General features: G+C 36.3%; 1 protein-coding gene across 1 annotated transcript; it reads right to left on the reverse strand.

The window, feature by feature from the left end:
- Positions 1-1967: 1967 nt before the first annotated feature.
- Positions 1968-25889, reverse strand: LOC139474526 (growth arrest-specific protein 2-like). Its single transcript, XM_071257578.1, has 7 exons — positions 25801-25889; positions 10814-10999; positions 9647-9768; positions 8091-8232; positions 3812-4056; positions 3034-3129; positions 1968-2652 (listed from the first exon to the last, which is right to left on the reverse strand). Exons 2-7 carry the CDS (start codon positions 10956-10958, stop codon positions 2470-2472), a joined length of 933 nt encoding a protein of 310 aa, XP_071113679.1. The 5' UTR covers positions 10959-10999; positions 25801-25889; the 3' UTR covers positions 1968-2469.
- Positions 25890-26919: the final 1030 nt, after the last annotated feature.

Below are 26919 nucleotides of genomic sequence, written 5' to 3' on the forward strand. Positions count from 1 at the left end.
CTCATTGCACTATGGCTGAAACAATGTAGATGCAATGTTTAATTTAAACTCACTCACTCACTCAAATCTTTAACAATACTGTTATTTGACAGTTTGTACAAGCTGAATGGAATGGTCCCAACAGATATATAAATATTTCTTTGATACACAGTTGTTAAACATCATTTAACCATTTTGACAGAATGTATATATACATGTTTTTTGAGCAAAGTGATGAGGTTTTCAAAGCAAATGTCTTTGGATATGTCTGTTTAATCACTCAAAGTAGGATCAACAAACATACTGTACTTGTATAAAGTGAGGTATTTGTCAGGGTGGAAGCATGGATTTCACATAAGATATAAGAATAACAATCCCAAGCATAGAAACAGAGACAAGTAAAATAAGAATCAGACATGTGTCTCATTTGGTCTACATCATATCCATACACAATTCCAGACACATCATTGACAGTGCATATGCAACATTAGTAACACTCTTAAAACACCATTTTCTCAACCATGAGGACGGCACTTTACTTCTGCTCCGGTTACAACAATTTACATGTACTGTCAGTAAAATGCTTCTAGCATGACACCTTTTATCTCCAATACCAGCTTATTAGGGTTGTTCAGAAAAACACCAGAGTGGGAATTTGCACTGGGAATTGTGTGACAAAGCAGGGAATAATAAACCACAATCAGGACTTCAGGAGACAAGCCAAAAACTAACAGCTGTTATGGATAGAATATCACTGATTAAAGTTGATTCACAACTAAGTCTTACACCACTTTCATCAATGTAGGCAATTAAGATGAAACCACAAATGTGATCTGGCTAGTCAACTTGTCAATTTCATTACTCCCTTTGTATTTTAGGTATACAGATTTGTGCAAATGCTTGTCACATATATATACAACATTGTTCACTTATTTTCAATGTAACAAAGCATGGAAGTATTTAAAATTGGCACCAAAAAACCTTACTTATTAATACTTGAATTTGAATAAACAATAGAGGTATGTTATACAAGTCTAGTCCATAATACTGAGGGAACAAATATTTCAACATATATTCATAATACATATCAGTTAGAATTAGCTTGATGGTCTAACAAACCTTTGAATGGTTATGAAAACAGTATTGTGCTAAACTGTATGAGGAATCTTTTCTTAACATTGTAAAATTGAATATACTTCTAAAATCACAGTACATACAATACCATTTAGCTGGGTCGATAATAATGATAAATTCATTTTGCCTACTGTACTGTCACACTAGTAACAGATTATTGACAAGCATTTGATCACTTCATATCACAGTATATTGCCAATACAACTGAACTTCATTAAACATGACTTTTAATAAACAAAGTAAACACAAACTCTTAGAAGAACTTGTGTAGATAATACTCAACATAAATACTCTATATCATCTACATATGTAACAACATTAATAGTATGATATACATGTTAAATAGTTGATAAATACACCTGTAATACAACTGACTAGCATTGTAACCCACAGTACAGTGTAGAGTCTTGGTAATAGGTACCTGATGACACTCAGATATTGACACTAGTATGTCTCAACAAGACAATGTCTCTCAAGACACACTATATATAAATCCAAACATTTTCCACACAATTTGACTTTTGTAGTGCTGCTAAGTCTTTCTATTCGTACAGTATGACAAACAGTTTCAGGTAAACAGTGATTTCTAGACAATGTTGTCTGGCATGTCAACGCAAATATATAAGTCCTGCCCCTGTAGGAAGCTAGCAAGATATAGGATTAGTCGCCATCATGACTATCAGTTTTAGTACCAGGGATTGATCTAGGTAATGAGCTAAGTGTACTTTATCATTAGCAACAGTTATGACAAACAACAATTCATGCTAAAGCATGTTTTCTTACCCAGCCCTTTTGCAACTTCAACTATTGTCAGATCATAACCTGACAACATGAGTCCAACACAAGGGCACCTTTACCCTGGCATCACATTGAGTATTTTATGAAGAGTACAAAAATACTTTTCAAAACTTCTTGGACATAACTTCTTCACACATGGATTCTAATACTGAAATGAGCAAGTCACATGCAGACAACTCTAACAATGGGCCTTAAAAAACAGTTGTTCTATCAATCTAACATAAATTGTCATACATTCATATATGAACAATAATACATGCTACAGTTCCTCAGGATTTGAACTTGGCTAATTAATACTATGAATTACCACTTTGTTAAATCTGTAAGTGACAATACACATCAGCTAGAATGGATATCACAGTGTATGACAAGAGAGCTCTTTTAAAGTGATCACAGTGCTAAGATGATCATAACTCCCATACTTTTACATAAACTTATGACAACCATACTGCTAACATCATGTGTGGAATGGGGCCCTGAATGGTTGTCTTCAACGGGCTTAACTTAGAGGGGCAAGGTAGGGGAGGTAATTGCTGCATGTTCTGTACCACACTTCTATCACTTCTTGTACTTGCCCCTGACATAGAGGAAGCGGTCCCCATCTACATTGTCGAGGATGTTGTCCCTGCTGTTGGAGCGGTGGAAGGTGTACACTTGTGATGGGTCATGGTGGATGAGATAGTGTTCTAGAGTGTCCCAGCCCCCTCCAACTCTGACCATTAGATGTTTGTCCATCAGGAGCTGAGAAATAAGGATATTACACTGACATGACACAAATCTACATTGGAGACAAGGTAATAACATAATGTCTGTATTGTTCAATGCCACGCTCAGCAATATTCCTACTAAATGTTGGTGGCCTTTAAATAATGAATTTTTGCCAAAATAATCCAGTGATTGATATTATGAGCAATTCACCACATTGTCAATGTACAATGACATGTAATCAAGTAATTGCCCTGACCACCTGATCCAGTTAGTCTCGCCTATTACTACAATATAGGATACTGGGGACCTATTCTAACCTGGAATTTAAGTAAGGGTACTTAGCTTAACATGCACAATGCATGGGTGTGTATGAATAAGTAATTACAACAAAGAAGTAAATATTTTTATACTCACTCGGATGAAAATGGTTTTCCCAAAAATACTATACAACCCCTCTCTGATCCTCTTCACATGCTGCTGACATCGACATTTTGTTGCAATACGTCTAACCTGAACAACAAAAATATCAGATGTTATATCTGGCAGTCTGCTAGCCCAAACACCAGATTTATGTGACAGATTACTAGACAAATTTTACTTGGCTGGACCTTTGGTGGTCACAGACAGTATTGGTTATTTTTATATAGCTGCAGACAAATAGTCAAGTACCGGGTACACTTTCATCTATCATACATTTTACTCTATCATAGAGCAACTAATAAACACTCAAAAATGGCTATTGGTCTACCACACACGCTGCACATTTCTATTTGATTTACGTCTCATGTGTTGAAATACAATCTTAAAATAATTTTCTTCAATTTTAGAAAAAGAAGTTTGAAACAAAACTTATCTAATTAATCAGTGTAGCTAGTTTCACATTGAATGAAGCAGTGTTGCAGAGTTCATTTGTGAACAGTTAAAAAATTAACAACTACATAATGATATTGTGAATTTCACTAAAAACAACACCAATCTGGCAGCACCCATGTGATACCAGAAATTATTATTTATTACCTAATATACCTACAGTGTTAGAAACCAACATTTTTTTGTCCACTAGTCCTTATAATGATAACATATAGCAAAACCTTTAAAAATGGCATATGTCTACTAGTCCTTATGATACCTTAACTACTCAGCAGTTTGGCAAGGACTATAAGACTAGTGCCAATTTCTATCGCTGACCTACCTCTGTATCCAAATCAAGCTTTACTGGCTTCTTATTTGCAGGTGCAGCAGCCTTGGTTGGACGTTTTTCAACGATCTCGATGGTCTTCTGTGGCAGTGCATCAACCTCATCCTCCTCATCCTCCTCCTCGTGTTTGATCTCATTCTCCATCTTGATGATGTTTGGGGGCTCCAGTCCATACTTGTAGCCCAGACGAGCCAGTTCAAGGAGACATACTATCACTGGCTTCTCCTTCTTGTGTGATACTGATTCAAATGAGCAATGATACATAGTGCACTGATCATGTTGAAAATGTATGTTCAAAGAGACAGTAACTCACTATATATTGTTTGTTTGTTTGTTGTTTAACACATCACTCAGCAATATTCCAGCTATATGACAGTGGTCTGTAAATAATCCAAGTCTAGACCAGACAATCAAGTGATTGATATCATGAGCATCGATCCACACAATTAGGATATCATGACACACACAACCAAGTCAGCGAGCCTGGCCACCTGATTCCGTTAGTCGCCCCTTTTGACAAGCATAGTCATCTTTCAGGGCAAGTATGGGTTGCTGAAGATTTATTCTAATCCAGGTCTTTACGGGTGCCCACTACATAAGCATGCTAAGTGCCACATATAATAAATGTATCTATCTCATGACGTTTATATAACTGAATAATAACTCATTTGTAATATTTTCAGTGTCTGTATAGCCAAGTGCAGGACACTACTTATTATGTACATGGGTGTCTTGAAAGAATGGCTTTGGAATCACTGTGTACAAATATGACTAGCTTAAATTAATATTGAATTTATTTTGCATATTTATCAATACAACTTCAATACTTTTATAGAATGAAGAGTAATAATATCTCAACAGCCCTTAAAACTTACCATGAAATTACCATTTGCCATATATCATATATGAATTGTTTATTTCACACGAATTATTTACAAATATCCTGAATGTATTACATGACTATGGTCATCGGTTATACAGTTTGTGTACACACATCCATTACCTCCACTATCATGACTATAAGTGGTGACAATCCAACATTCAAAGTGATTTCAAATCTAAGCCACAAGATCGACTAGTGTGACAGTTTGAGTATGCTATCAAGAATAAAGCATCATCATAAAGTATCATGCCAAGGAAAGGCATTTCATCACTTCTCCAACAGAGTTATTCCCCTTTCATCATAATCTGGCCAGTCTGAAGACCTTGTGTAGATCAACAATATCTACACATATCAGTTACAGTGATTACTATTCTGAAGAGTCTTTCAAGCCATTCATTTCATCCCAGCAGAAATGTTCCTTTGATAAGATCACAATGATGCAGACAGATTACGACACATTTACATTAATTTGAGTTCAACATCTTCAAAGAAGTCAAACAAAGGAACTCCAGCAAGCAATCAAGGCTCTACATTTAGATCCAGAATGGGTTGCAGTGGTTCACACCCTGCATTTTTAAGAATACTAAACATTTATACATTCAGGACTTTTTTATTGGTTGTTGTGTGTGCTAAAAATCTAACTCATTTGGACAAATATTATACACGAGAATGGAAATTGCAAAATCACGATATGCATCCATCCTTTTCCAAAATTCGGTATCTGCGCTTGTCCCCTCAACAGTGCAAAGAAAGTTCATAGTTTTCTTAAGAATGGTCTGAAAAGAATGGTTTGCAATACATTCAGGAATCACCAACTGGCCATCTTCCCTAAATGAAATTGGAATCTCACACTATGCATTTCTTTTTAGATTCTATGTGGAAACACCCTTGAACAAAAGTTTCCAGCTTCTAAAAACAATTCATCCGAACACACACCTTGCATCACTATGGTCACTACCCCAACATATGGGTCATGCACATAACCCTCGCGCAAAAGTGACCTGCACGACCTACGTGTCTATCCATATCATTCTCTTTCGTCAGTGCTAACAGGCTAGACGAGCTAAGCTGCTGGGATGGTCAGGTTGCACATAGCTTGTGAGAAAGGATATTCATAAACCTATCCTATCTCACACTCTGTATTTATCCAACAGTTAGAAAGTGGGCGCAGAAACCCAAGCCTGTCAAAAATATAACCATGAGATTTACAGAAGGAAGCTGATTGAAATATATAAATATTTAACACATTGAATAGCGCCATAAACGACAAGAACTTAGGTGTTATAGTTTTCAGTTTTATTAAGTATAAGTTGTGTCCACCTTCCAAAAGCACCCTTCCATGATGGTTGAAAGAGTGCAATTACAGTGTTTACGCCCGAGTTTCATGTGGATTAGATGCAACAGGTGGAGGCAACCCACTCTTCCGGGAGCGATGACGTCAACTTGCAGCTATTAAGTCTATTTGGAGTGCGCTCACCAGACATAGGAAGAGATCTTCTTGGCCCAAGATGGAGGCAAGCGATGGGATTGTAAAAAGCTGATCAGGTTGACCCATAAGCTGGTTCTTCGACACAAACCCCAACGAAGGCCCACAAAAACATTTCTATTTTTGGAAAATTGGATCCGGGTTTGACATCTAGAGCATGGATCTCTATCATACATGCAGCAGTCACAAGGACCAGTATAAAAACAGTCTTGGAAGTGACAAACTTGAATTCTTCATCATCAAATGGTTCGTAGTCAACACAAGTCAAATGGTGAAGGATTACATTAAGATCCCCTGCGGGAGGTCTGGTCCGCCAATTTGTAGGACCGAATGAGAGATTGAAGTTCAGCAAGGGTGGAAACCTTTGATCCTGTGGTAGTGGCAATGACAGAGTTGATCACAGCGTGGTCTGTTGTAGCAAAGCAGCATTGTGAGTGGAAATGTCACGAGCGCAACAAAAGGCCTCAAAAGTCCACGTTTGGTAGCAGAGCGGTGAGCCTCTGTAATGGTCTTCGCTACCCTCTTGGAATAGCCTTGTGACAAGGGATCTTGGAACAAAATGCACAAAACCTAAAGATTGAGCATTTCGAGCGATGGATGGAGCAACTGGGAGTGAGGCTATAGAAGGTCGTCTCAAATTGGAAGACATCTTCTTTCGTCTAGGCATGGGGCGCGACCAATATCAGAGCGTGGTGTAATTGGCAGATCCACTGGAAGATCTGTAGGTGAAGAGATCCTGAGAACGGTGACCCGATCCTGAGCGACGATCACATAAACTTGGACATTGATCATGGGAGTGCTCATCCTTAGAGTAGTCATCGTGTGTGGATCAATCCTGAGATTGGGAAGTCAAATCAGAGTGCCGAGCCTTGGGATCACGATCCGTCTCACAAACTTCTATAGGGCCGTGAGACGCTGGTGAGGAGAGAGATCAATCTTGATCCTGGCGAACTATCGTAGACAACGAACCCTGTTCATCTTTAGAACTATAAGTGGAACCCACGTTCAACAATGTTGAGGGAGTGAATGAAAACGCCCATAGGAGAGGATAGACGATTGTCCGAGAGTGAGATAATGTTTGAAAGAGCGGTAGAAGGATCGGTAGTGACAATCGACAGATTAGTGTCAGAGGGACCACTGGAAATAACCAAGCACACATCCTAGGAAGCTAGTGTTGTTGATGTAGAAAACAGTTCCCGTCTTCATGGTAACATCATCCCTGAGAAAAATCTCTGCAGCCCCTTCCAAAGATGAAGTTGAAATGCAACAACCGGGCACAGAGAGCATGGGCAAGGAGGACTCTGTAGGGACAACAATGGGAATGGTGGTCATGGCTTGCTGGTCTTCTTCTTGGTGGCAGTTGATGCAACCGTGGGTGTAGACGAAGAATTGGACTTGTCTCCTTTTTATCAGAATCACAGATTTTGAATGCCAATTCATTTTGTGCCTATGACACTTGTGAAGGTAGATACGAAATTGATCTTCAGAAAGATGTTTACACTAAGCACAGCTTGCACCAATTTTACATTTGTGCAGATCAGAGGTGGAAAATGTAAATTGATAATCTAGGCAATCTGGACACAGAGGATCCTTCTTTCCAATTTCCATTGACACGGGGGGAATAACTATGCTAAGTAAGTAGTGAAACCATGACAAAAATATATATTCTCTAAGTGAAGTTCACATCGGAATCACAAATACAGCCACAAACTATGAAACAACATGAATATGGAACTATCTTTCCATGATTACTACCATGTCAGGGAAACAGAAGACAAGAATTGAACATGCTGAATATATGCTTACAGTTCTCTTCAAATACTACTGGCCACAGCATAAAGGACAGGCAGGTATTTCAAACATATATACTAACACACTACACAACACCATTTGGGTATACTCACCAAGTGTTTCTGTATCAAAGAGACATTCATCTTTCATACCCCACTCCTTGCCCCACTGAAGAAAGTTTGCTGTATTGTCCCTGGCAAACCAGGTTCCAGACTGTGCCCGGTTGTTGCATTTCAACTTCATCTTGGGAAGGGGCTGCAGAGATAATTGAATCAACCTTTTAACACAAAAAGATATCTGCTTAACATGGTTTAATCAATATGAAAATATGTTTAAAAAGTTATGGTCATGTTTAACATGTTGAATACTCATCATTCGTTGAGCATTTTACAGTATTTTGATTTGGGAAACATATCATCCTAATTATGGAGTGTTTCTTCAATACCCAGTGTTATTCTGACAAGAAATAAAAAATGATGTATACATGTCCTAAAATGAACAAATATTGAGTAATTAAAAATGAAATAAGACTTACATCAGTCTGCAATTTTAGCCACTAGTCATAGTCTAATATAATTTCTACTGCTATAGTAAGATCAGCTTATTCTAGTCCATATGGTATCTGCTGAAACTAATACAAGTTAGGACTAGTTAACTCCATGGTACTTACCTCAGAGTGCTATACATCTCATAAAGTAAATTTGCTAAGAATCAATTTTTTTCAATTTCATCACAGTCATACAATGTTAACAATGGTTAATGTTTAAAAATTTGCAATATAAACATGATAAAACTGTTTACAGTGTTTGTTTACATAAATCATAAATAGTTGTTCTTATTTCTTCCTGGGTATCGATATTACATGATGTTACATGATTAGCTCGTAATTTAGTGATTAGAATGATTAAAATCCGCTTTCCTTCCCATATACCATATTGTGCATATTTTATAGAAAACAACATATTTAGTATTGATGAAACCATACAGGAAGGTCACAATATGATTAGTATCACAATATATAGGTCATGATATATATCGTGATATGCATATTTACGTTAAAATGGTGTGGAAATTTCTTGACAATGAATATTTCTGTGCAGGTCCATAAGGTAAAGCAAGCTGTAGACACATATGTTCATAGCGGCTAGTTTTAGTAGTGATATTACAACACATTTTGCAATATTTGCAACACTGGGGACTCATTAAATGAGTAGTAAGTAATTCATTTTAGCAAATGTATGATCATGTATTGACAGTAAATAATGTATCATATATCGTATCATCGCATGAAAACCAATGTATCATTCCACCCCTACTATTTAGAAGGTGTAAACATGGACAAAACAAGTTGGTTGGTTGGTTTGTTGTTTAACGCAGCACTCAGCAATATTCCAGCTATATGACAGCGTTCTGTAAATAATCAAGTCTGGACCAGACAAACAAGTGATTCATATCATGAGTATTGATCCACACTATTGGGATTGATGACATGCATCAACCAAGTCAGCAAGCCTAACCACCCGATCCCGTTAGTCGCCTCTTATGACAAGCATAGTCGCCTTTTACGGCAAGCATGGGTTGCTGGAGGCCTATTCTACCCCGGATCTTCACGTGTCTGGACAAAACTAATAGTATTAACAAATGAAATATGGCAAATCCCTTTCACTACCTCAGTGACCTTTCCTTCAGCAAAACACTCCCGTGCTTTGCTTTCGATGAGTTTTGCAAGCTGGCACAAATAGACCCCATTGTCTAGAACAGTCATAAAGGTGTCTGTAGACAAGTCAATGGCTGCAAAGAAAAAGTTTCACAACACTGCTAAACTGTTCAATGTAATCCTCTTTGACACATTATGTTTCTATCACATCAATGCAGTGATCATGAAGTTTGCAACAGCTAATTCCCATCATAATGATTATTTCAAAGTTGATGTGGGTCTTATGACCAATTACAATATGCTTGACCATGATATCAATGCTAAACAAATAACTAAAAAACAAACAAACCTGTATCATTTGTTTTGCATAAATTACCACCACAGATTTGTAAGAGACACAAAAAAAAAAGAGAGAGACAAGATAGATTTAATGATTACTAGTGACAGTAAATAAGTCCAGGGTTCAAAAGTTTAAGTGCAAATGGCATGTCAGTGGTAGAACATTTTAGTCCCTTAGTCCTTTCAATGACAAAATTTTGCAAAACCCTTAAAAAATGGCCAATGTCTACTTGTCCTTATAACGTAATTGGGCAGTTTGGCAAGGGCTATAGGACTAGTGCCAATTTCTATCACTGTATGTGCAAAATCATAGACACATGATAGAGATTCAGACAAAATTATTAAATACATTCCTGGTTTATCATAGACACATGATAGAGATTCAGACAAAATTATTAAATACATTCCTGGAAATCATGGTTTAAATGATGATTATTAAATGAAGCCAGTGATAAAGCTACTTTTGCAAACAGGACAATCACTTGGAAAATAAACACATAAACCAGCTTAACATGCTTATGTAATAAGATGTAATCCAAATGAAGAAGAAAGGGGTACAACTGCTTCTTATTTATCTCTGATATAGCTGGTGTTGTTCTGAAAATGTCTCTTTTTCTCTAAGGGATGAACACTTTCTCAGGTGTCAGTCAAATGTGATGTGGTGAGCAGCAGAAAACCCATTGATGCATGCCTCAAATTGGACAAATTGGGACTGATAAATGCTAATCATGGCTAATGAAGTCAGGAGACTTCTAGAAATCGACCTAGATGGTATGGTATTTAATGGTAATGTAATCCTGGTAATATTTGTGTACAAATGTTCGGGTATAATTAACTTACATAATGTCTTGCCCAGCCAGTCCACCAGGTCCTCCTTCAGTGGGCCAAGGCTCTGTTCCTGGAGGTCAGAGACCTTCTTCTGGAACTCAAACCCCTCACACATGTCCCCAGCATTGTTGCCTGAAAGATGCCTCTCCACACTCATGGCTGACGCTAATATTGTCTCACTTCACCTGTCCATACTATCTGAAATTGAAAATATCAAAGTCCTACTTACTAAGTCAAAGTTATTATGCTTCATATTTATTCAACATTCAATGATTAATAATCATTATAATGATGTGCACTATGTATCCGTTTTGCATATGGGCTGAAGGAGCTTGTAAATGAGTTAAATTACTAGCGGAGTAAATGGATCTAAGAACTACTGAACACGTTGGGGTTTTATTCATAAATATATATACCGGTATAAGAAAAAGACAGTAGCTACGATCTCAAAATACTCTTCTTTATCTTGTTTATATTAATTTGTATTACATCCTTAACCATTCAAAATAAAATAATTAAAATTAATTACTTTTCAAATTATTAATGGTTTCATTCATCATTATGACTTTCACCATAGACACATAAAACCAAGGAATGGTGAACCCTACACTTACTGAGTATAACTAGTAATCGTTGTTTATTACTACTACTATTATCATACAAAGTTTCTTTGTTTTTCTATCTAATGCATACACACTAAGCAATTATGGACATGTCTTATACTGTCTGTATTATGTACATGTTGACATTAACTTTTTGTTACTAACAGTCTCAAAAATCACTACAGCTTCGCAATACAGACAAAATCAATACGCTATATCTTGAATAACAAGCATATGATCTATTACCATTTCACATAATGATATTTCCAGGTTTACTGTACATGAGAGTTGAAATAAATATATTTTTAATGTAATGGCCCAAAGGAAGAGTAATGGCCACCTGAATTATCTGAACAGTGATTAACATCATTTGGCAGCTGCCATCATAACCTTCTTTTTCAGCATTAGTTGCAAAAAAAATACATCAATTCTAACATACTTACTGAGATAACAAGAAGACAACACAATTGATCAACTCAAATTTGATGTACATTTCCTCACTGACTCAAATGACCCCATTTAAGGTGACTTTACATTGATCCTAAGAGAATGTGTCGGAACAAGACCTGTTGGTTCATTGTAATGTTATTATGTTCACAGCCTAATCCAAATACATTATCTGCTGGACAATAATTCAACAGCTAACACTATAATCAGTTAGGTATTAATCAAGCTAACCCCTACACCAACATAACCCCATTGCTTGCTACTGTATCAGTAGAGTATTGTTCATTCTACAGCGATACCTCAATGACAAGTGAATGTGTTAAGTTATAGTTAAAACACTCTTCCTTGATTTTAGTCTTTGCTCTACCCTTGCTACAATTTTACATTTTCAACCCAAATTGAGGAACCTTGTGAACCGTCTAAATGCAAGAAATATCAGACAGAATAAAAAAACATTGGGATACCTTATAGTGAAATAATACAGTAAGTGTGGTATAAAAGGAATTTGATGACCGTGGGCAAGAGAAAGACCACATGCAGCATCACCTGTACCAGTGGCTCAGTGGGAAAACAGTGGGCAACAATACTAAACATAATATGTGTGATTGCTGTTCAATACACATTATGGAATTGTCATGTAAAACATTGTGACTTTTAACCAGTCAAAAATCAACATTAGGTGCATATTAAAAGGATATTTATTAATCTTTCTCTCAGAAAGCTAAGTGCATGAATACTAGCAACAATAGGATGACATCACAATAGGTTGACAAAAAGTTGGGAGGATTAAAATTGAAAATTAGTTTCAATTTCTTGGTGGTTACGTTGACCATAGACCATCTAAAAATCACCATCAGGACCATGATTGTGACGATATTTGAGTAACTTGACAAATTAAAAAATCATGTTCCATTACCATAGTATTTCACATTAATAGAGCAGTGTTTGACACTATTGGGTCTGCTGGTCCGAGTCTAAAACATGTTTTAAGGACGAGTCAAAATGAAATAGATGGTGGTCCGGTGGTCTAGTGTTATTCTGGGGATGAACAAAGGAATTTAAGTTTGTATAATTTTTTAATTTGAAGTTTACACGATGTACGGCTTTTCCATTGGACTAGAGGTCGGTCACGGCCGCAAAAATGACGTTCATAAGTGTATGAATGACACAATTTGATGTTCATACGTTTTTCATGAGACCGTGTTCTTGAAATGAAGTCTCGTTTATCATGTCGGTCATTTTGAGGTCTTGTACTTGATGTAAATGTATTACGACGCGCTGTCATTGTGACTGACTTACTGAGATAGTTCTTTACAGAACTTTCTCATCTAATGAGGATATGATTTGAACACATGTGCTGCGTAAGATGTTTCTGAGGAGCAAGTTGTGCATCCATACGCTCATGTCACCTCTCTTTTAGAGGAACTATTTTACTCCATGATATAGCTGGTTGTTGTATGGCTGTCAGTGTAAACATGAAGTCACATGTACTAAATAAAATTGTGTTTAGATCTTGGCCTACATCCTTTGAGGTAAGAAATTGTGATAAAAAATTATAAGAATTGACTTTCACTTTGTGTGAGTTCATAGAGTGAGGGCCAAACATTGTATGAACGTCGTAGCAAGCTCCGACGTTCATACAGTTTGGTCCTCACTATGAAGGTTCATACTCCAATGAACTCACACAAAGTGAAAGTTAATTCTTAAATGACTTTTGAAATCAGCAACAGATCAACTCTTAGCAAATGCAGCAACCTGAACAACCCTGCATGGTACAGTGGTTACCTTCTTGGCTGGTTTCTCATTCTAATTTCAGAATGAGGTAATGCCTTTTAAAATCCTTTTTGTTGAGGACCATTGTGTCTAGTAGAGAGATCCTACAGGACCAGTAGATACCATGCAGTTGTACTGACATATGTTGGAAAGTGTCAAATACTGTTAAAAGATTACAAAATTGGTAGTCCCAGTTTAATTCAAGTTGTTTGAGGGTCTTAATGTTTGTCTGCTAACTGAAATGTTATAATGTCATCATTCCAACATTTGATAATTATCCTGATTATACAAAAACAATGCTTAAAATTTCACACACAGAATTATTTACAACATTAAGGCTATAAATGGGCACCAGACTGTCACCATGGTCACAGTGGGGAACATCCTTTCTTTAGCATACTGAGATGAAGCAGTGTTTTAGAGCTGTCCATAAGACCTGATAACTAGGGATCTTATCATGGCTTGTATAAACACTAAGAGAGACAAGATTTGCACCACTAAAACTAGTCATGAAACATATTTCTTCATTCAATACTTCGGATCAATTTTCTCAATTCTATCGCTTGTTTTTTTGTCTTTTCAAACAATGCATGTGGTCAACAGTTTCAACTGTTGTGCTCACTAGATCTCAAACACTTTTCAGACTTTTTATCCTCTTGAGCATGTTGAGATACTATTTTCAGAAAACCAAAAAAACTCTCAAATACCATGATGTGTCAAATAGCAGACATAAACAGATAAACCTGGAGGTTGTTTTCAGCTATCCATATGATCTGTTGCATATCAAGTCTGACTACTGTTTGGCCACTGAGCTTGCCATCAGATTAGCATGGAAAAAATGAGAGAAAGACGGTGCCACGAGACTGTAGCTCATAATGCTCAACTGACATATGAACAAGTTGACTCTGGAGAAAAGAGAAACAGAAGTATGTTTGCAACATTGTGAACAAAAAGAACATTGAGCACACATAGTGATGATTTGAACAAACTTGGATCTTCTAATAATCATAACATTCACACAAAGTTTGAGCCCTGTGCTTGTGGTTCTTATACTTTTCATAAAATTTGATTTTTTCAATATTTACACGTTACAGAGAAAATTCACAATAAAATCACACTGATTGGGACACCATACAATGTCTTCATATAAAGGAACATGCATGCTAAATTTGAGCTTCATCAATTAAAAAGTTTCAAACGAGAAGCTGTTTAAGAGCATGGTAAATGTGAAAACTTCTTTGTGGGCCATAGGCTCTTGGCCGAAGCAATGGCTGTTTTGGTTTTGACCAGCCATGCAAACTGACACACTTGTCAAATTGGCCAAACCCACCATCAGTGAAGTTGTTTAGCCCTGCTTGAACTTGTTCTCCTTTATCTGGTGTAGAATTATAAAACTTTACCAATTTGCTCTTACTTAATTTTATTGCCCATGAACAATGATGAAAGCTTTTCACTTCATTAACATCATATGTTATGCTGTACAGGTTGGATTATGATCAAAATTCCGAAAATGGACCATATTTGTTAGGCCCCACTACTAACTACACCTATAACATAACAATATAAATATTTCCTTTTTAATTATTGTATTACAACACACATGTATCATTGTTATCTGTTGTATGCTTGCTGATGTCAAATTTCAAACTGATACATGCAGAAATGTCAGGAGTAACGGCTAAAACTGATATTTGCAATATGGCCACCAATCAGATTGGAATTCTGTGAAGACACAAAGTTTCACCTAAATAGGCATGGTACTTCGTACTTTCAGAGAAAATGTAAAAGTTAAGGACAGACAGACAGACAACATCCCATAACATAAGCTCACTTGACTTTCAGTTGAGTGAGTGAAAAAAAAAGGGCTAAGAAATAACAAAGATGTTGAGTGCAAATCAACAGAAGCCATGGAATGCATATGCACATTATCGTGATTATTCAGAATATGAGACATGTAATTGTATATGTGATATACTGATATTGAAATAGAGATTTATTTCAATACACAGTGGATGTATTACAACATGTATCGATCAGTATATGAATTAGCATGATTAGTTTCCAAAGGTCACTGGCCAGGAGGACTTGTCAACAAAATACGTGCAAGCCCTCATTAAATTTTACTAGCCTTAATTAATGGCTATATGTGTACTGCCTAAATATTTTGTGTTAACCTAAATTTCAAACTGTCATGTGGAGGCCGCCATTTGCGATGTGTATTAAAATAGTCTTGAGATCATTACACTAAACTATGGCAAGGCTGATTGGCTACTTGGCACAATATGTCTGTCTGATGTTTGTGTTGGTTCTCAGACTTTCACATGCCTCGCTTATTACGCATGTATATGTATATTAGTCACAATCATGATCATCAATGTACAGCAAAAACCAGTTTACTTCATGTGGGTTTCCAAACAAAATGACAACAGACCTTGACATTAAATGATGCCTTAACTGACTTGATGATTTGTGGAAATAAATACTGTATTCGACGTAATAAGCGCCCCGCTTTAATAAGCGCCTACAGCGGCTTGTGAACAATCCCAGATTGATCAATGTACACAAGACTTATTTGTTCGTGTATAATATGCACTCGTGTGTTATATGCACCCTTAATTATGGGCAATTAAATTCTGGAAAATATATCTGTCAAGTATGATATGCACATACTTTTCTTTTGAATCATTTCACCCTGTCAGCATAAACTATGAAATTTACAATCTTTCAACTCTGTTTTTTCTCTCACCAAAATTGTATTATAATAAGAGCCCCCTATTTCTAATTTTGAGAGCGCCCGGGCGCTTATTACGTCGAATACAGTATGCACTGACTAGAACTTTCAACCAGAAAGTCTGGCCAGGTTAACAGAAATGTTACTAACCCAATTTAAAAGTCACTGTCATTTGGCTAGGAGGCAAGTAGCTTTTTAAACACTGGTATTGACACATATCATGGCATATTGGAAACATGATGATAATTCTGTGATTCAGATAGGTCTAATTCTCCTCATTTAAGGCAACGTTAATTATGTAAACACAGCAAAGTAGCTGGTAATGGCAATGTTGGCTTTTTATTGACTTGATAAACAGGATGAATACCAGATTTGATTTCAATTTCTGTTACTTGTTTGCATTCTACATACACAAGTAATCAGTGTAATTGGAACAGTATTACAAAACAGCATTTGTGCCTCACACTAGCATTCCATTCCAGAAAAATATATCCTTTACAACAAACATGATAATAATCTAATGGTAACATTTGTATCAGCATAGACTTTTCAGTAATTATTTCAATGATTCTAATCATGTTGATACAAAGAAATGCACTCCTGGATATTATATGGCTGTGGGCAGGGTATGGGGATGGTGCAGAACTTGGGCGTCATTTCAGACTGCTGGCTTTTAGCTTGATTAAGATGTTTTAGTGTTGGGAGGACAATAAAGATTGCACCGACCATGTAGGCAGCTGCATGGTGACCACTATTTCTCCAATATTTCTGATATTAACTTATTGGTTATATTACGCATAGAAGCAGAATACACATGATAAAGATTTTATTCTTATGAAAATGAATTAGGTAGGTAAGGACAAACTAATAAATTTTGATGATTTACAGTTGGCAGTTTTAAGTATAGTGCAATGGATGAAAATATTTTTGTTTTCACTACTAATTTTCGCTGCTTTGTTTGTTTTTACCGCTGCACTCAGCAGTATTCCACCTATATGACATCTCCCCGAGTCAAGGGAGTTAACTGACTTTTAAAAGTTCAGTTTCCACCCTTGCCAAACTAGGATGGTATTACGGAGTTACATTTTGGCTGGACTAACGAGTAAATGAAAAGTCCAATCAAAATCGTGCCATGAAATAGTAAACTGTCCTGCAGATTTCGGTCAATTGCAGGATTTGCAAAGCATGTGTACCGCCAACTCGTTTGTCAACAGATCTTTTCATGTTTTTAATCAAGGTGATTTGATGCACTTCACGATGTAAGACCTGTTTTATCACAATACAGATCTTGATTATCGATCAGATAGTCTTGACTCAGTGCTGCCATTTTGTTTGAGGTAAATGCAAGTGATACGAGAGGTGGAATCTGATTGGTCCATAGGAGAGGCGAAGAAGGGACATAACTCGTAATAGCCACTGGTGGCACTATGATCGAGCCAAGGAATTCCAGCCTAGTTCGGCAAGGGTGGAAACTGGACTTTTTTAGTCAGTTAACTCTCTTGCCACGAAAAGATTCCTATATGACGGAGGTCTGTAAATAATTGAGTCTAGGCCAGACAATCCAGTGATTGATATCATGAGCATTGATCAACGCACTGAGCAATACACCAGCTAAATATTACTGGGCTGTAAATAACCGAATCTGGAGGAAACAATCCAGTGATTAATATTATCAAAATTGTGTGCAACAGTCCACACCATCAGGGGAGGATGACACGCAATCATCCAAGTCAAGAAGTCTGAACACCCAATCCAATAAGTCGCCTCTTAGGACCGGCATAGTTTGCTGGAATCAACTCTAACCCAGAATCTCCATGTGTTTCGGTTGTAAAATACTCAAGTACTAGAGTGGGAATAGCGTACCACAATGTATCATGTTTATCCATCCTGAATACTAAGGCAGTTGGTTTTATGGCTGAAAGATCTTACAGGAATATCTCTTGCAATTGCCATTAGCATGATTAGACTTAACTTTATTTTTCAGATTACAACCAAATATTTCACAGATTGTGAACATTCCAATAAACATAACTGTTTCAACCAAGAACGGAAACAGACTTTTGAAGTCTGACAAATTCATATATATCTTAATCATGATCACATGTTTGGAATAGGTCTTTACTATATCATGATCATAATGATAAAAATCTGTGACTGATAAAAGCTACCTTTATCATGTTTATAATACCAGGTAACCATACTATTGTTTGCTTAGTAAACAACTTTCTTAAATTGTGCAGTTATCAATTTCTATATTCTTTAGCATATGTAGTATTTGTTTCAGACATGGTACAGCCATTATATAAATATTGAATATTAGGGATGAAACAATACAGCAAGGTAACAATACGATTATCAGATATGTATCACAAGACGTAGGCTTCAAAACAATGCTTATTGTGATAAATGTAATTACGTCAATTCACTTGGAAACTTCTTGACAATAAAATATTTGAGAGCAGGTTCAAAAGGACAAGCTAGTGATATCTGACTGACAATAACGCTGGGAGGTCATTAAACGAATAGAAATTAATGTATTTCAGCAAGTGTATCATCTTGTATTGATACAGACAAAAACATAATGCGCATCATATCGTTGCATAAAAACTCATGATGCAATACTGCACCGATGTATAGTATGACATGCCTGACACAGCTGATGACTATTACCACCTACTTTTACAATTACTTAGTCAGTGTACATAATATTTTTACAAATATTCATACAAAATTGTTCATGTCCATCAATGATAAAATAGAAGAAGAAAATAAAAGTGACAAAACCCTTTCCATATTCATAAGAATCTCTGTCAAAAACAGAGTCGATTGTATGATTCTGACTAAATCATGAGCATGTGTTTATGAATCACTATCAAATAGTGATGATACCAGTTGTTTGCGAAATGTGAGAGTATCCTGCCCCATCAGTGTCAGAAGAAATTTCTGGTATTGAGATCCATTTTCATTGTGTGCAAATTGTGTTTATTTTCATCAGAGCTACAAGTAATAAAATATTAGTGTGTCTTTTGAGGTACAGTGCTTCAGACAACAAGAGAACTGTACTTTTGAAATAATCAACCAGTGCACTAACAAGTTGCCACTAAGCATTTAGCCAGTGCTTGTGCTATTTTCTTCAGTCTTTTTCTCCGGGCTTCGCCTTTGCCAACAACTCCCTCATCCAGCATCAGCCACCCTGTATTACAGAAACTTATAAAAAGAAACAGCAAAGGCTGATTGTTGTCACAGACCATAAAACAAGATTTCAATGAAAAAAGTCTGTCAGTGAGCATGGTGAGCATAGAGAAAAAACAGTAAAAACATCAAATGGAAATCGTTCACGAATCACCTCGACAACAAAAGTGAACCTTTTGTTTATGAGGTGTACAAAGATTCTGAAATGAAAAAGTGCCTTTTATTAGACGCAAAATACAAAACATTACAAAACTATCATACCTTTTAAATATATATTTTAGCCATTCAATCTGGAGGAATGACTTTATAAGAAGCAACTTATATTGATGAAATATGCACAATTTTTATACCATGTTAATAATTAAACAATAACCAAAAAATTTATAGTTTTCTATCATGCTGACATGATGTATTTATTATTGGTTTGAATACTTCTTGAAATATTGTGGACATGTTTCAATATCACTGATGTAAAGTAATAACCTTACAAGTTACATATCTTTTCATAACTGTCTCGCAAATAGACATTTATGATACTGGAGAGTTATTTACTTGTCAGATTTGTTTGTTTTGCATGATAGATCTTCAAATGCATAATAAAATAAACTGATGAAGGTAAATCATGTTATTTGTTTTCTAAACTTTATTTCAAGTGTTCATATAAAAAAGGGTGGTTGGGTAGCCTTGTGGTTAAAGCATTTGATTGTCACGATGAAGACCCAAGTTCGATTCCCCACATGGGTACAATATGTGAAGCCCATTTCTGGTGTTCCCTGCTGTGATAGTGCTGGAATATTGCTAAAAGCTGCGTAAACCCTACTCACTCACTTCATTTGGAGCCACAGCATTACATTCATAAAGCAAATTTTATCAAAGATTTCAGGGCATACTTTCATATGAAATTTGAGGTCTAGTTCAACTCTTACTGGTCCACTGGTGTAAACAACTCATTGCATTAGGCCTACATACTCTATTTGCTGGGGGAAACCTTGTGGTGGCCAAGGTGAGTGATGATGCAGATGTAGCAGTCAGAGGTTCATGTATCAAGCTTGTTACTGAAGGGAGCAGCATCCAGACAGCACAGCTAATCTGCTTTGGACTGCATACCCTCACAGTAACAACAAGTGCACCTGTAACATTATTGTAGCATGATAATAATATAGTATCTAATATATTATATATATCATAATTTACATAATTTATTCCAATCACCTCAATGGTTTAATTATTTCTATGCACATATACAACAGAGTTATACTGTACACATACTGCATTTTGTTATCAAATTGAATTTTTACCACATGACAGTGATAGAAACTAACATTTTTACTCCACTAGTCCTTATAATGATAACAAATAGCAAAACACTTAAAAAGGGCAAATTTCTACAAGTCTTTATGAAACCTAAACTATTGGGCAGTTTGGCAAGGACTACAGGACTTGTGCCCATTTCTAACGCTGACATGATATAAGATATGTTAACATATAGAACATACTGAACACAGGTCATGGGGTTGATCTGCATGTGATTATTTCCAGTGAGTGAGTGAGTTGGGTTTAACGCCACTTATAACATTATTCCAGTTATATCACGGCAAGTCAGCTTAATGTAGGAGGAAAGCCAGAAGTGATGCAGGTCTCAGACGTTTACCACTTCGGTGAAACCCACGAGCACGGGTATGGTGCTGACAAACCTAGAAGCATAATCTGGGCGAACCTGGATTCGAACCCACAATCATAGGTTTCTGGAGTGCCCAAGGGACGCAACTCTGCACAGCGAATCGCGGCGCCTTAGACAACTGGGCCCCTTATTTCCAGTGAGTTAGGACAGAGTTTTAGGGGGTGGTTGTTACAGATGTTTTGCCCAAAAAGTCAGGTCAAGAGGTCCAAATTTCCAAACAAAAATTAACAATTTCAAATATTTTTTATGAATTTTCAACAAGTTTTAATTATAGTTTCTTAGATAGATCTAATTTATATATATTGATAGTGACAGTAAAGGAGCTTTTTTTTATAAACATTTTACATATATCTGGGCCACTCAATTAAACAACCCACTGTTTTTAATTATTAATTATATACCAAACATATAATTCTTTTAGTTTGTAAACAATTTTTTTTAAATCTGGCCTCATAATGGATGATAAATAGTTTCCCTGCAAAGTTGCAATGCATTTTCTATGAATGGTTGTCAGAACAAACCAATAACCAATTATCTATTAAACACATATAGGCCTACTGCAGACCCGTGAAGATTCCGGGGTAGAATTGGTCTTCAGCAACCCATACTTGCCGTAAAAGGCGACTATGCTTGTCGTAAAAGGTGACTAACGGGATCGGGTGGTCAGGCTTGGTTGATACATGTCATTGATCCCAATTGCGTGGATCGATGCTCATGATATGAATCACTGGATTATCTGGTCCAGGCTCGATTATTTTACAGACTGCCGTCATATAGTTGGAATATTGCTGAGTGCGGCGTTAAACAACAAACCAACCAACCAATCATATTGGCCTACTGCAGTAACTGCATGGTTTCAAACACTTAAACACATCGATGGAGTGATCTAAAGTTTCACTTTCAAATGGGGACAGTTTTGTTCGGCGGGTGCTGGTGCCGGTGTGAAGTAAGACATCCAGTTACTTATCCATAAAATATGGCAGTTATTTTGAATTCAGATGGGGGAAAAATCAAAAAGAATTTTTTTTCCCCAGTACATTTCCACTTGGCATCCAAATTTAGAAACGTATTGGGATGTACCCCATTTTCGTGTTACTCAAAGCAAATGCTCTCGTAATCAGCTGGTAATGTGTAATCTTGTTGATACAACGTTTGGCGACAGATCGTATTTGTTTCTTGATACTGCCAAGTAGCATTGATCTGTAGCCTATAGGTGGTGGGAATAGTTATACCTAAAATAGTCAAACTTAGATTGACGACAATGCCGATAACGGCAATAGGGTCGTAACAATGTGGAACAGGATATTAGGCCAGTTGATGAAGCATGCAGGTCACGAGGCAAGACAAAAATCTCTTAGAATACTACATTTCCCCTCCTGAAAATGTAATAATGAGCATAAAGGTAATTTAGGTATACACACATCAAAGTGTTATTCTTACCACGTTGTCATGGTAATTGTGTAGATGTTGAATCAGGGTCGGGTGACACATCAGGTGATGTGGGTCTTCTCTTGTTTCCACTTGATTTTCATCATTTCCATACCACGAAACTTGCTCGTGTTGGTTCATAAGCATGTGGTTTTGCGATTTCTTGATGGGTCAAGGGAACTTCTTCGGATCAAGCAATGTATCAAATGCCATGTTGTCTCACCATAATCCAAGGGGGATAACTCAGCTCGAAAAATGAGGGCCTCATAACGGCATGACATTTTCACACTTATTATGAGCTTCCTACTTTCACTGTGAGAAAAATGAGTGTATATTTTCAAACACTGATACTACATGTAACTAATTCTAAATCTGTGTTTTGTTTAAAATAAGAAAGATAGTGATTTTGGGGTGTACACTTCCCCTTTAAGCATGTTAAGTATGGTGAAGAAAAGATACCATATTTCTGGTATATATATAAATGATTGTACTGTGCTAGACCAGTGGTCTGTCAGATGTCTCTGATCTGCAACAACAGATACTGTATATAGCTGTCTATAAAGAGACCCCACATATAAGATGACCCCCCTGTATATATATACATATGTATATATCCATTATCCAGACACAAAACTTCTTTTCTAGAATAAAAATATCAAAACAGATTACAAACATAAGTCCAGATATAGAATGAACATGGTTTATACCCAGACAGTGTAATTACATGATTAGTTTGCATACTTCAGTACGCATTTGTTGACATGGTATTTATGGTGTTACATGCTCAGAGTAATGTATTTGTGGTGGGGAAAAAACCATCAAAACACTCCAACCCTCTGTATAAGACGACCCCCCCTTGAAAAAACCCTAATTATAGATACGAAAAACTTGCCTTTTACACCACAATATACAGTAAAATAACATGTCAGAGCCAAGCTCAAACATGTTAAATGGTTTTGTTCCCCATCATTAAGAATCAGTCGTTAACTACTAAATATCTGATACAAACTCACCTCATTTATCAAAACTTTGTGTTGTTTCCCATAAATATAACAGTTTTCATACTACAATGGAAAACCTTCGGTCTGGCGAGCTAAAAATCATTAACCATGTTTACATTATCATGTGATTATTGAGTTATTTGGTGGTGGAATTTTTGACAAATCATCAACATTTCAGAATACGGAAACAAAAAGGGTAAGGCTTTGTGAACAAGGGAGGAAGTTGAGGGACAACTACGAAAGTTCCATGAAAGATACAAATATAGATAATAGATACCAACATTATTTCATCATGATAAACAAGTTCTGTAGTTAACATAGTCAATATATTTTATCAAACATTAAATTCATTTGTCAGTACCGGTTTCTTTGACAATAGATTGTTACAAAATACATATGCTGATCCAGAATATTTTGAGAGGAATGTACATATCTTTATTGATTTTTACCTTCAGTATGTTCAGTAAAGGACGTTTCACATAAAGACTTTTAACCCTCAGGGAGTTTGTTCAGTGAACACAAAAGAGTAGGGGAGAAAACACATAACTTATATTATTTACATCATACTGTGAGCAATTCTGTTGAAAGAGTACAAAATCTGGTCTTGTGTTATCAGAGGTATGTGTATTCAGAATTTCCTGTTGCCATCTTCCTGACAATCTTATTACCATGTCCGTTTCAGGTTAACTTCTTTGATCATATTGCCTTAGATCATGGCTCAAATCCAAACACACGATTATGAAATATTAAGACAGCTAAGCTTGACTACTTAACAAATGTGTAGTCCGTGGCTAGACCTTGAGTCTCCTCGTCTGAACCTGTGCCATGTTATCATAAGTTCAAATTCAAATTATTTAAGTATTAGCATATTGACCATAACAGAATATAAAGCTGAACTTACAACATGTAGGCCTACAAGGCCAAATACAAGTAGTGGGATGATACACCGATGCATCGGTGGATCGCAATTTTTTACTTCTCGATGCAAGTATCGATCACAATTGCACACTAAGTAAAAAGTATTGATTCTTACCTTGAATGTATTCTTTAATAAATGGTACACCAAACACTAATTACAAGTGAAAATGAGAAGTGAAAACGTACATATTTCCAACCATTGCGCCATACTTGCAACTGCCAACTGTATATTATCAGTGTACCAGGTATTTGGCCATCCTGTCTATGGAAACATGCAAGTACCATGATATGTATCGGATCATGAGCAAGGTATCGTGATATGTATCGGATCATGAGCAAGGTATCGTGATATGTATCGGATCATGAGCAAGGTATCGTGATATGTATCGGATCATGAGCAAGGTATCGTGATATGTATCGGATCATGAGCAAGGTATCGTGATATGTATCGGATCGCACAGTTGGTGTATCATCCCAGGCCTACCAAATCTTTCTATTCTTAGATTCAGGTTTGGGGTAGTGACTAAAGGAGCAGACTGACAAAATACTCCAGAAAAGAAACTTATATAACAATTATCACTTTGATTGTTGATAAAGGTAAAATGACACTTCAAATGAGTACCAATCAAACTTGTTCATATGTGGTATGACATATTTATTTCCTGAATGCAACTGCTGAACCATAGATCTAATTAGATTGTGATCCAGATCAGTAATATTATAGGTATGCTAATCATCAAATATTTATTTGCAGAACAATCTGTTTCTGATTCATAAATAAAGATATGTCATTGGTGTTATAAGACCATGATGACGTTTATCTTCTTTCTGCATCTAAGAGTGTTGTTCATTTCTCTTGCAAAATGCATCTAGAGTGGCAGAGCGTTCTGATGACACTGTAGATTTTTACTGAGCCTAAAGCTTTCCAAAGGTTTTTAGGTGTTTTTAAATGAAGATTTAGACCCTCTAAAGTGATACAATAACATGCATTATTTACACAACCCTAGAACATTCACAACATTCCAAAGATCCAAGTGGGTTAATATTTGTCTTAGAATCTGTTGACTCGGACAGAAGGACACTGTCAGACTTGAAACATGGAACGCTGCTAAGCCTTACACTTTGATCTAACGCTTTGTATCGCATCGTACATTAACGCTTTTTTAGACATTACCAAGTTCAATGTCAAGTACTATGAAGGTGTTACGGTCATATTTAAATCTTACCTAGGTTCGTAAAATCCACAGGTAGTCAAGAAAACGACTCAAGACATCGAGACACACACTACTTTCCTTGCAGACAACAACGTAAACACACCTTTGATGTCACCTCACGAGATGTGAATGAAACGACGTCGCTCATTGGTCGCATTTTTTGTCCGCCACCAATGTAACTGTTTGTAACACAAACATACCTGACGGTGGTAACACGTGCCCGAAGTGTCATAAAAGTAACTAAGACAATAATATTTTCATTAAATCAACTCTCTGTTTTTGTACAATTTCCATTTCATTTTAAATGCAAACAAAACTGAAAGTAGGGTATTTTAAAGAACACCGTTTATGGCCGGGGAAGCTACGGCGAATGAATAGTGTTGTTTTTTTAAACATAGACTAGCTTATTTTCTGCCAAAATAAAGGTTGCCCTAAGAGTTGTTCTTAGTCTGTGCTTAGATGGCTTGAGCAAAGATGAAAATATTTGCCAAATTTTAATCAGCCATCAAACCTTGTGGCGCGTATTGGAGATGAGGGTGTAGTTTCAAGGATTATGCTGGAGTAAAGTTTAACCAACTTAATGCTTGGACAAATTGGATACTTTATATGTCTCATGTTTTCGTGACGAATCTTGTCCGACCGTGGAAGGGTTCAACTTTGGGTTAAACATCCACTCTTGTATAATGATTAATAAAGAAGATAAATACTGATTGCATAGATGAGAACGAGCCGCAACCAAATAAAAGATATCGACAGATTTTTATAAAGTACATGGATTTTGTATGGATATTAGATATTTTTCAGCTACAGATACGAATCAAGATATTTGTTTTATTTAAAAGTATGAGCCTTAATTGTTTTGTTACATCTATTTAATTGTGACACCGCCCTGATATTGCTGGAATATTGCTAAAAGCGGCGTAAAACCATACTCACTCACTCACTAATTGTAACAATGTATCAAGTCTTTGAAAAGCATCCAATTATGTTCATTACTATTTATTCACCTGATGAAGTACATACTCCGAAACGTACGTTGTGTCCTTCATAAAATAGGATTTGACATCAGTAACTTCTCCTCCTTATGTAACTATGTAATTTTCGTGGCAGGCAATTTCTTTGATTTTGTAA

Source organism: Haliotis cracherodii, unplaced genomic scaffold, assembly GCF_022045235.1.
Source record: "Haliotis cracherodii isolate W230 unplaced genomic scaffold, xgHalCrac1.p SCAF_3, whole genome shotgun sequence".
In the NCBI taxonomy this organism is placed as follows: Eukaryota; Metazoa; Mollusca; class Gastropoda; order Lepetellida; family Haliotidae; genus Haliotis; species Haliotis cracherodii.